This window comes from Daldinia vernicosa, assembly GCF_022497035.1.
Source record: "Daldinia vernicosa strain CBS 139.73 unplaced genomic scaffold F5Y00scaffold_69, whole genome shotgun sequence".
Taxonomy (NCBI): Eukaryota; Fungi; Ascomycota; class Sordariomycetes; order Xylariales; family Hypoxylaceae; genus Daldinia; species Daldinia vernicosa.
The window spans coordinates 99019-111353 of record NW_025953985.1 but is presented as its reverse complement, the minus strand read 5'-3'; the positions used below and the strand labels follow the sequence as shown (position 1 = coordinate 111353).

Below are 12335 nucleotides of genomic sequence, written 5' to 3'. Positions count from 1 at the left end.
AAGACCTTTCATCAGTTGTCTTGTCTAATAAGGGGATTTTTACTTACCTTAAGAGGTTGGTCGGCAATCACCGATTTCCAAGCCCTTTCCGATGGGGGTACACATGCTTTATTATCAGTTTTAAGATATTGCTGATAATAAACATGATATTGGATACGCGCTTATACAAATCCTTTATCTGTGATATTATAGAGGTGGTTATAGCATTTTTAAACTTAAAGCTAGAAATTTCAGGCTTGGGATGAAGTTTTACGTACCTAATCCACTCATGTTCCGCGCTTGGCATGTTCAATGGTTTAGGTACCTCCTAGTTGGGTTTATGGCTGGCGCATACATATGTAGGCTGTCGGTATATATACCTAAGTAGGTACCTATATAGATACTTTCACCGTGACATTTAAGTCTAGAAGAAGAAAATAGTTGAAGATTAAATCTATCATTTGTAGTTGATTATCATGAGCTGTTGAAACTGGCCTCTTTTCTTCTTCGTTTTATTACCCCTTTTCTCCACACGGGATGAATATTAACATATTGGGTTTAATCATACTGGGACAAGGCGCTTAATCACCAACAACGAATCGCCACCTTATCGTTGGGCTGATACTAGAGCCTTGTACCTAATTGCCTGTAAATTATCTTCTAAATTTTCCATATTCCTTTTTAATATTTTGATATACTTCAAACTATCATATTTGACACAACGCTATAATGACTACCTAACCTACTGATATCCCATGTCTGTCTTTACTTATTTCTTTCTCCGAACCACGACATTACCTTTCTAGCCTTGCACTATGGGCTCAAGAAAAACTGTACAAATATTAAAGGCTACAATACAACATTCTTCGATTTCCTACGAGCCCAATATCGTGGTCCGGCGGGACGTTTATTGTCGATATGTCAATAAACTATAAATAATACCAAGCATAAATTCGGCAAAATGCTAGGGGGGGCTCTATCTTTGGGGATGTGCCGTGCAATTATTCACCAAATGACTACGGAGGCGGGATTGGGAATTCGGGCCGTCGTGGCTCTTGTATAAGGTTTGTGGAGTTCTCCCTATTCCCATTTGTTCTTCATTCTACTAATACAGGACAAGCAAACCAAGCCTCAGTTGAATCTAAATACGATATAGTTACTGCTCAAGAATATTCAATACCCCTCGCTCAGAGTCGTGTACGAGGAGGTACTCGTTACCACGATTGCCGATCCCAGACTAGAGGGAAGACTCAGCAGACAAACGAAAGACCATTACACGACAACTGCTGGAGAAATTCTTCCGGAAATACTATATATAAGCGTCAACTTTGCTACCACGCGTGATGTTAAGTAGCCTATGACACTGGGTGGGAACTCGATTGCTAGGAGATCTCTATCACTATCCCCGACGCGGGTAGCACATGATGATTAGGATGAAGATGCATGTCTACCCAGCAGTTATGTAAGGTAGCTAAGCAGAAGAGTTGACGAATTAGCTCTGGTATAGGAGCGTATGCACCATAATTACACGGTATTTCGATTCATAGTGTAACAAATATAGTGCTTAGTCGGCTGGCCGCTCAATCACGACGATGGTTGGGCTGAGAATGCCTAAATTTCCTGTCGAGTCAATTCGTACCAATCAAGACCGTTCATTATAAAGATTGGATGGGAGCTGACCACGAAAGTGGGATTTTAATCTACCTTCTCGCTGGAGCTAAATTATGTCGCAATGACTCTCATCTAGGCGATATTAATGTAACAGGGGCGCATCATATCTACTTCCTCCTAGTTTATCAAGCAGGTTCTATTGATTAAGTAGTGAAGCCGAGTAACGAATAACTACTAGGTATCACTTTTCAACAACTAAGTTAAGAGGCCATAAGCCTCTCTGCCTCTCCACTCGTGAAATTAATACAAGTGGAAGCCTCTTGTTGCGGTTAATAGTAGAAAAGGATCATCTTAATAAGTTAGCTCCCCATCTGCCCTACTTAAATATATCCTATCTAAACAGATAGCTGCTGGCTTTGAAGTCTTCTTGACCTGTTCAAATACCCAAAGTCAACAGTTGACCATATTACCGGTGCATATTTTTACTCCTTGGCCAGCCATTCCCACCAAAATGTCACCTATACGAGGCAAACGTTCAATATTATTCGTTTACTCCTTATTCGCGGCGACATTCTTGGGCATTTCTTACCTCTGTCTATCCATGCGGATATCTCCGAATTCACCACCCACGCATCCAACCCCAATCCAAAGGGATACTCCATGCAGTGCTGGAGGTAATGCAGACCTCTATGGAATTGGTGTCCGAATCGGGTTTTATTTGCAGTCATTGGGTTCATTCATCAGTCTCACCGTACAGCGCAAGTACGATCTTGCGAATACTTGTTTGCTGCATCTTGCACTTTTCGTGGCGATAGTGGTGGACTCTATTCGTCATATCATAACCCCGGGACAAGTCATGATTGCAATAAACCTTATTTATATATTATTGTGGTTTGAAGTATTGATTGTACTCGAAAGGGTTCCGGGTAAGAATCTTATCCAGCTTAGCTACCTACCTACCTAGGTACCTACCTAATGAAAGGCAGGCGGATATAACTAATCATTGAGATAACTAGATACTTCATCATATGATTCTTATCTGGCGATGTGTTATATCAGATTGTCGATGTGTTTATGTTTATTTGCGGCTTTATATTCGACCTGGTTCTGGTGGCGTGGAATCGATACTCTCCCTCGTGGTGAATGTGGTGATAAGGCTTTTTTTTTCTCTATGGTTGACTTACACGGCTGGTTTCGAACTCTTGGAAAATGTTGGAATATGTATGTCTTGATTATGATGAGCTGGGAGCTAATACCAACAGCAGCTCGAATATACATTCGTAAGTGTTCCTAATTGTATCCGCAACGTCTTATATCCAGATATCTTCTAAAGCTGTTCCAAGGGCAAAAAAGAAAGTATCTGCAACGTCTTATATCCAGATATCTTCTAAAGCTATTCCAGGGGCAAAAACTAATTCTGTTTTGGAACCTAATTAAACCAAAATATCCAGGGTTTGAACAAGAGACAGAACAAGAGACAGAACAAGAGTTAGAACAAGGGCCAGAGCAAGGGTCAGAACGACCGTCTAAATCCGGCCCCTGGAAAATTTCCGCTTTCGTGATGACAACCAGCGTCAACGTTATCGCCATTGAGCTAGGAATTGTTTGGAATAAACTCCAATCCGTCAATGCCATCGAAACTCTCTCTTCGGTAGGCCAGCTAGTCCCCTTCGTCATCGGCCTGGGTACGTTCGTGGAAGCACTGTGCTTTATTGTGCCGCCATTTTGGAGGTTTTTGGTTTCTTGAGTATTATATTTCTTGCAAAATTACGGAGAAATAATTTTACGAGAACCGATATATCTACAAATAATACGAGAGGCACGGCGCCTTGAAGAAAGAGTCTTTGCACGACGCTACAGAACTACATACTCCTGATGAGCATCCACAACCTGAGGAATAATTGGTATTTGATACATAAGATGTTACTTAAGCTATTTTCAGGGGAAAGGGGTCGTTGAAGATATATATTGGTATTTTCATACCACCTACTGATATGATTCTACATAAGATATTTAAATCAACGAAGTTAGCTCTATCGCTCCACCTCGTGATACAGGGAGACATTAATCTGTTTATATATCTAGGGTAAACTACCCTCATACTGTCTATTATATTAGCTCAGCCACTGATTTTGGCTAGCGATAGATAAGACCGACCACTGACACACATATTATGGCTTATACATGCCAAGTATCAATCTCTCGGTATACCTGTTCAGGCGTCAAGCTTTATACGAGCAAGAACATTAATTATGTACCAAATGGATGAGAGACCAATTATCAAAAAGTCACTTGCATCTACCCGGACAGTTGGACTCACCGTCATGGCTTTGCCGGCGGTTAAAGTTAGTGGAATTAAAGGAGGTAAAGTGAATTAGCTCAAAGAAAGGGGCGAGCAATGGGATCTCTATTCCCTAGGTATCCAGGTTGTCATTCCCGAAAAGTCTAACAATATACCTAAATAAGAGAAGGGGGCTATGGAAGGAAATATTTGAATTAATATGAGGAAATCAACGGCGAGCTAGGAGTACAAACTAGATGGGTGATACCTACTGCGCTGATATGTTTATGAAAGAACTCACGAATATTAATTCTATTTTTGTTTATATCAGTTTCCTCTTGGACGGTACTGGTGTATAAACTACCTGTTATATCGTAGTTTGTTACTAGCTGCGTTGCCCGCCCGCGCAAGCGCGTACGGGGAAAAGGGGAGAAAAAAAAAGGGGGGGGGAGGATCATGCGCAAAACTGACGCCACAGGTAAAGTCTGGACTCTGATTGGCTAGCTATATACCGGCGCACGTCCGATAAACTTTTCGTAAAATTAATTGAACCATTTCAGTATTGTATAAAAGTTTTAATGATTAGTATCGTTAGATAGAGTTCGTTTTGCATGACTTTTTGATACTATTTGCACCTCTTGCCAACGTTATGCGATAGAATGGCAAAGGAAAAAGTCGCCAATTGCGGAGCAATTCTAAGTATCTGATTGGTTGAAAAATTGTGGCAGTACTAATGAAATATATAAGAGTTGATTATACCCCCTGGCGAAGCATCGTACTCAAACTACGATAAACCTGCGGGATTTGTGTTCGGCAACCCATTTACAGGGTAAACCTCCCTAGGGCCAAGAGGCAAGCCCAAGTCGTTCGAAACATCCTGGCTGTTTCGGCGAGGGACCAAGTATCAACCCATTATATTCACCGTACATGTCCTTCACTGCCATCAAAAGTATCCAAACGAAATAAATAGCCGGGGCTTTTGGAAGGACACCCGTTTCAGAGAAATATATTCTCCTTGCAGAAACCTCTGCCTTTCCCGTGATATCGTCCAAGATAGAGCCGTAGGGTGCAAGTGGCATGTCCAGCCAGCAATCAACAGCCCATGTTGTCCCAGATATCCTACACGCTCTCTTCAGTGGTCCATTCCAATTGTTGGGTGTGTTGCCGATATAAAGTTTCGCTTGTACTGCTCTGCTGCGAAGTCGAATAGATCTACTGGGAATCTGACCATAGATGCTTTTTGTCGACAATTTCACTGAAGTGCGACTGACTTTAGCTAAGGCAGTGCTGTATTTTGCCCATAAGTTGTAGGAAAAACAATCGCTATTAACAGAAACCCAGCTCCAGCTGGGAGCCTCGAAGTCCTCCGGCTTTCCGCCTTGGGTCATCCAGAGAAGTCCGTATATGAGATCCTCTTCCCATAGACCTGCAAGATAAGTACCGCCGTAATAGGACTGAAATCGAGAAGCCATCGTGAGCGGAGGCTGCAACAGAAGCGACCAATACCAATTCAGCACTACCGTAAATCTTCTCCATCTGGGTCGATTCCTGTTCCCAGTCCCGTTTATCGTCTTGTACGATACAGAGGCTATCTATCCAGAGGAACCGTAACCCTAGTATTTTCATTAACTTGACTGCATCCTTAAATGTTGCCGGGAGAGCTTTAAGGGATAGTCCTCTCCTGTGCGAGTCGACATTGCTGTTAACTGTTTTGAGAGGCTGAGAACCGCCCCAACAATGGCTCAAGGCAACAAAGGGAGAGTCGTTTGGTATCTCGCACCGTAATAATAGTTTAGGATTCGGGGAGGTGACATCAATGAGTCTAGACGGAACATAAGGTTTTGATGTGAGTGCGCATTCCTCATGGCTCGTCCTACATGAATGTAGCCACCTTCTTGCAAGATTCAAAGCTTCAATCGGACCTTTGCTAGTAGGAAAATTGTAGCATGAGTCGTATTCTATATTTGACAGGGAGCTTTCTTAAGACAGATAAGTTAGCTGGACGAAGAGAACTGTGGGGAAGATTCGATACGGGCAAACTTACTTAACGGGTTGATTAGGATACTTTCTCGGCCCTCTATGTCGAGGATTATCGTCTCACATTCTCCCATTGATATTGTAGTAGAAGTGACCTGAGGGCGAAGGTATGGGTAGTTGGGCTTCTGATATGTTCCAAATAATATTGATAAAACTGTTGCACAGACCACGCATCCAACGCCAAAATTAGGGGTTGGGCTATGAACAAAATCATCCCAATCGACACTCCAGTCTGAGAGATAGGGGCAAGGCGCAGATTTAGGGTTGGACCATACAGTAGACAGATCGCTAGATCTAGCACCGCAAATTGAACATCTTTGAGGAAGACATAGCTCATCGGTGTCCATGGTGAGCTAAGCACAGAATGCTAATTGTGTATCGGATTTTGCAAGAGGTTAGGTACCCAGAAAGCCGACCATGACTCTTCTTGAATACCTACCTATATATGTTTCTTGCCTCTATGTTCGGCTGCCTTATATACCTTAGGTGCCCATAGGCACCTAAGTGTATTGGCAGGTGCATTGCGTGTAAGCATAGCCGGCTTATATGTATATTTAATTGGTCTGCGGAGATATCTGCGATAGGGCTGCCGTCGTAAGCAAGAAATTTAGGACTTTCTCAAAGTGGGATATACGTCGTCTTCTTGACAGACGCCCAAGCATATATTTCTCGGTATTTGTCAGCTATGGTTGGTCATGAATCGTCCTGCTTTCGGTTTGAGGAAGACTATAAAGTGATTAGTCGAACCCCTTTCTTTCTGTTGGTATTGCTTATAATCTGAAATAGCTGGGCTGTTCATTATAATAACGCACGAAGAGTATTTTTCAAGTTGTAAATAGTTTCCATTCGATCGCTTAAAGGTATGGTAGCCCAATGTTAGGGTTACCTGCTTGAACAGGTTCTATGATTGGCTGCCTTACTTTTAACTCAGATACTTTAGGTACCTTTTCTGCACCTTTCCCATACGTCTGGAAGTCCCCCGGTTTCCAAATTGAAAAGGAAATGATGCTGCCGTAATGAGGTGATGTAGAATGATGTTGATCGAGTGAAGAATCTAATATCTCGCCCTGACTGGTTGGAATCTCATGTGCTCTTCAGGTGTCCATTGTGCCATCCCAACAGCACATAGATCTGGTAGGAAATATAATTGGTCCTGCTAAGTTAATAACTTATTTAGAAAATATATGTCCCATAAAAATATGAAAGTATAAATGTACCTATAAATAAGAATTCCCATCAATAATGCCTACCTAGGTAATGAATGTGTCCAAATAGGAGGTATGCTCCGGGGTATTGATATTCACTTCCCACTTGTTTCTTATTAAATCGTCGCGCTTTACGGAATACGGGTTAAAGAACATAACCCAGTATTGTTTACCTGCCTACCTGGTAGGTAGGTATGCAACAAAATGTGATTGGTAATTCGTAGGTAAATAATATACCGAAGAAAGCACAGTCCGAAGTAGACCTTTAAACCTTACGTGCTAAGCTGCCGGCTGCCATGTTTTATGACGAGGTACATATGCAGGTTCTTTTCTCCGCAAATCGGCAAAATGTGGGGGATCAAATACCCCTAGCCGCGGATTATGATTGGTGAATTCCCCTCATCTTCAATTTCTGCCTTTGCTATCCGTACAACATGCGCAAAACCGCAATCACCATATAACTTGTATGCGGTATATGCGTCCGGGAATCTCCAACAAACACCGGCACTGCGGCTTCATTTTAGTGCTTTAAAGTTCAAACCCGCCCCATTACGCTGAACTTCCCTCAGCCCTGGGATCCGTCCAAGGTTAGCCGAATCGCTTCGTCCTTGAGTTTTTTTTTGTCCTCGGCTCCTAACCTTAGCTTTTACCGGTAGCCACGCCGTCATTCTCGACGCTCGTGACCGTGCCCTGTTATTTACCTATAAATCGTATGCGCCGAGTCTCTTATTCACCATGAGCGCAACCTATTCATCCGCGGCCCGTTGCATTCGGCCGTCTGTTTTCTACAGATCGGCCAGGCCGCTTGTTAGATCGTCGCCTATCACGGTTAGACATGCGGTGCCAGTGGCGCTTTTCCACCAAACCAGCTTAAACCTGGCTGTGCAGAAGATCCAAGTCAAGAATCCCGTCGTGGAACTTGACGGTGATGAGATGACGAGAGTTATCTGGAAGGTTATCAAGGACAAATTCATCTTCCCATATATCGACATCGACCTGAAGTACTACGATTTAGGATTAGAGTACCGCGATAAGACCAATGACCAAGTTACCCTTGACGCTGCCGAGGCCATTAAGAAGTACTCGGTTGGTGTCAAGTGCGCCACCATCACCCCTGACGAGGCCCGTGTGAAGGAATTCAACCTTAAGCAGAGTAAGCTTGCAGCTTTCATATGCGCTTTCATATGCATTCGTCATTCTGCACGTCAACCCGCATATCAGCCCGCCGCACTCAGCCCCACACTATAATACCTACCAGGTCTTATAGATCAAGTCTCTGCCATAATATGACTGACGTTCTTCTTAATAGTGTGGCTCTCTCCTAACGGCACAATTCGCAACGCCCTCGGTGGTACGGTTTTCCGCGAACCCATCGTCATCCCCCGTATTCCGAGATTAGTGCAAGGATGGAAAAAGCCTATCATCATCGGTCGTCATGCCTTCGGTGATCAGTACCGAGCCAAAGACAAAGTCATCCCGGGCCCCGGTAAACTCACCATGGTATATACCCCCGAAGGTGGTAAACCTGAGGAGATTGAGGTCTTTCAGTTCAAGGAGGGCGGTGGCGTTGCGCAGACACAATACAACACTACCGAGAGCATCACGGGTTTCGCGCATTCGAGCTTCAAGCTAGCCCTTGCCAAGGAGTTACCCCTGTATATGAGCACCAAGAACACCATCCTCAAGAAGTACGACGGCAAATTCAAGGACATTTTCCAGGAGATATATGATACTCAATACAAGAAGGAATTCGAGGCCAAGGGAATCTGGTATGAGCACCGTCTGATCGACGACATGGTTGCCCAAATGATCAAGAGCACCGGCGGTTACATCATGGCGCTAAAGAGTAAGTGTCGCCTCTTGACTTCATTGCCCAAGAAAACTTAGAGTAACACTTTACCAGACTACGATGGTGACGTCCAATCCGACATTGTGGCTCAGGGCTTCGGTTCCCTAGGTCTTATGACTTCAGTCCTGATTACGCCCGATGGTAAGACATTCGAGTCCGAAGCGGCGCACGGCACAGTGACGCGACACTACCGCGAGCACCAGAAGGGCCGTGAGACTTCGACCAACCCGATCGCTAGCATTTTCGCGTGGACCCGAGGTCTTTCGCAGCGTGGAAGGCTAGACAACACCCCGGAACTGATCGCATTCGCCGAGTGCCTCGAGAAAGCGTGTGTTGACACCGTTGACATCGACGGCATCATGACCAAGGACCTGGCGCTCGCATGCGGCAAGACAGCCCGCGAAGATTACGTCACCACCAGCGAGTACATGAACGCGGTCGAAAGGCGTTTGAAGAACGTTCTAAAGGACAGGCTATAAATGAGGCGTACGAAGAATGGGTAGAAGGCCGACAGATATAGATCAAAACAAGATCTGGATTCTGGGGAGGACTTGAAGCGCGGGGAAGCACGGACGGACACGGCCCCACAACTCCTTTCAGGGGGGAAACTTATGAAAATCTACTGCGATTCTGCATATGTAACCCTTTGCGCTGCCGGGTAATAATTGTTCGAAATGCGTAGATAGATGCCTAGATCAAGATAGCATGCGAGTATTTTGTGCGCGAAGAAGAAATAATATTGAAGCATTGGACACATAGACTGATAGATAATTGGTAAGTTTCAAATTGTGCCCTAACCTCATGTTTGCTTAGTATCCACTTTTATGTGTGGTCTAGGTACTATCGACTTTTAAGGTTGCTTACTATTGTCCCATATTTCGCAATAAAGATGAACTTCTATCTTAATATCTTTCCTATAGGACACTAGACATAGCTGAAGTGTCCAAATATATCTCGCAATATTTTAACCGATCATAATTATATTAAATCATATTAATCATTAAATCCCTAACCGCTATCAAACCTCCCATAATCTTAGGTACTTGTACAAGGCTACCATACCAACACCTACTCCATTAACGCTACGACAAAAGACGTATTCGCGCCAACAGTAATCCGAGGGGTATCATCCGTCGCTCCCTCGCTTCGTTTCGCTGCTCCCCGTGTTTTATTATGTGCCAACGCCCGAGTAATTGTACAATTATAATGAACCCGCTTTTACTCCCTTTGTAACCCGTTGCATGCCGTATATACCCAATACATATCCGTCCATAATCTACAACACCAATACATATCCGTTACGGCGATCATGACTTCTCAGGCGGCATCGTACTAGGTGCGTTCTCGGCCGTGACCCCGCTGTACGCGGGCCGCGCTGCGGGCCCGGCAAGCGAGTCCGCCATCGCCTCGTCGTAGCTGGGCGGCGCATCTCCGAACGCAGCGGCGGTAGCGCTACCTAACTGCGGGGGATACAAGGGGTCGAATATGACGTTCGGGGGCTGCTGCGGTTGCTGCTGCTGCTGAGGCGTTGGTCTTTGGGGCAGTTGCGGTGGGCGTGAAACCCCGTTGAGGCCGAGAGTATTCAGGACGAGAGCATTCAGGAGCTCTCGCGGTGGGGAAATTCCCGAGAACACATCGACTCTGGAGAGTTTTAGAGGAAGAGTGATGAACTGCGGTACTGGCTTGTGGCTTGCAAAGGGGTTGGAGGGAGGAAGAGGTTGGCCCCAGCTTAGCGTTAGCTTGATTTCGATCTCGTAGCGCCGCGCGACATTGCATGTCCGGAAGGATGGTGCGATGGTGTTGGGGAGACGTCGGTCTTTCCACAGGGTGGAGGGGACTTCGAATTCGGCGTCGACGGGGCCGGCGGGGTTGTCGAAGAGTGCGATTGGAGGGGAGATTTGCGGAGCGGCGAGGATGACCCATGATGTGCGTTCTATATTTTCGAGGTGGTGCACTCGGACACGTGTATACCCAACTAGAACTATCTCGAGCCCCGTTAAGTACACCTGCTGGTCCCGCGTCGTCGTCGGCACCAGTTTCCGGGCGATTAGCCGCAGGGGTAGGGGTTCGTTACATGTTAAGATGCTGGGAAATGGTATCCGTGCTGACATTTCGATTGAGGGCGGCGTTTGGCTGGAGTCTTCTGGCGGGCTCGCTGATGATGACTTACCACCAAAGAAGGATCTTCTCTGGTAGTATGGAGCGCGGGGTTTAAAAGTAAAGGGCCTGCGGGCGAAGGCTTCCTGGCTAGTCTTAGGCGGCCGGGGTGGCTCGACGGGCAAGAACTTGAAGCCGACTTGGTATCGCCAGTTCTCCCTGAAGAATCCTGGGCGTTGTATGGTGACCTTGATGTAGTAACGTATTTCAGCCTCCTGGGGGAACTCCGTAAGCGAAGGTGGTAGAGTGGCCTTAACGTGCTGCAACATGAGCTGTTTTGTGCCGTCCATAGTACGAAACCCACCCCCCAGGCCTCCTAAGCCCAACAGGGCGCCCATGGCCTTTTCGTCGTGACAGATATTGTTAAGGGGGAGCTTAAAGTTGAACTTGAATTCATGCTGGCCGGGCTGGAGAGGTAGCGTAGCGCCATCGTCTGGGTAGACCTGAAAGACGCGGTATAAAATCTTGTGGTTCTCGGTAACGATATTGCCAACGCTACCAGGGCCAGGACCACGGACTCGATGGTATTCTTCGTGGTCCGTCGTCGCTGGTAGAGCTAGGGCGGTACGCGACTCGCCCTCAAGCTTGACAATGACATTACTAATGGTTTCGGGCCGGTGTAAACCCAAGATCACTCGGCCGCTAATGTAGTCGAGGTTTGTATAGAATTCGGGCGGGTTGTCAAGCGCTATTCGTATCGACATGGTGAAATACTTATATCAATTATGTAAGAAAACAAAGATTCGCAGGTTGTAATGGTGTTGAATATGCTTCGTTTGGCGGAGGTCTCGGCACCCGAAGGGATATTGAATCGATCAATGGCGGGTTGAAGCGGGTCCGAAGAAGAACATTACGAGGCAATGGAGCCATTGCCAGTAACTAGCAGCTAGGTATTAAGCTCAGCTTAGGTGCCTAACTTGTCCTAAGTTATTCTACCGCATAATAAAAACTGCAAGAGTCACCTAAGGTACCTTTGCTAAAAGCAAATTGGAAGATGTAGTTGTATCAAAGCCGACGCTGAGCCTCTATGCGTCGTCACGATTGTCATATGTCATTGTGGCTTAGGTCATCATCTTATCGCTAATCTCCTAAAGCTTATCAGCACGGCACTCGGCACGGAAGCAGGAGAAACCTACTAATTCCCTGTTTAGGAAAGTACCTGATTTGAGGCCTCCGGGTGGCAGGAGCGCAATGATCCGAGTTGTATTAGTCATCT

At 45.5% G+C, this 12335-nt stretch overlaps 3 protein-coding genes across 3 annotated transcripts; 1 reads left to right on the top strand and 2 right to left on the bottom strand.

Moving 5' to 3' along the window:
* Nucleotides 1-4548: 4548 nt before the first annotated feature.
* On the bottom strand, nt 4549-6421 carry F5Y00DRAFT_189177 (heterokaryon incompatibility protein-domain-containing protein). The gene is made up of 2 exons (XM_048005139.1): nt 5916-6421; nt 4549-5850 (listed from the first exon to the last, which is right to left on the bottom strand). The coding sequence occupies exons 1-2, from the start codon at nt 6253-6255 to the stop codon at nt 5198-5200; spliced, it is 993 nt and encodes a 330-aa protein (XP_047860630.1). The 5' UTR covers nt 6256-6421; the 3' UTR covers nt 4549-5197.
* A 969-nt stretch (nt 6422-7390) lies between these two features.
* Nucleotides 7391-9722, top strand: F5Y00DRAFT_248172 (isocitrate dehydrogenase NADP-dependent). The gene is made up of 4 exons (XM_048009396.1): nt 7391-7700; nt 7770-8266; nt 8423-8959; nt 9017-9722. The coding sequence occupies exons 2-4, from the start codon at nt 7849-7851 to the stop codon at nt 9439-9441; spliced, it is 1380 nt and encodes a 459-aa protein (XP_047860629.1). The 5' UTR covers nt 7391-7700; nt 7770-7848; the 3' UTR covers nt 9442-9722.
* A 202-nt stretch (nt 9723-9924) lies between these two features.
* Nucleotides 9925-12213, bottom strand: F5Y00DRAFT_248171 (uncharacterized protein). The gene has a single exon (XM_048009395.1). The coding sequence runs from the start codon at nt 11821-11823 to the stop codon at nt 10270-10272; it is 1554 nt and encodes a 517-aa protein (XP_047860628.1). The 5' UTR covers nt 11824-12213; the 3' UTR covers nt 9925-10269.
* Between the last annotated feature and the right edge of the window lie 122 nt (nt 12214-12335).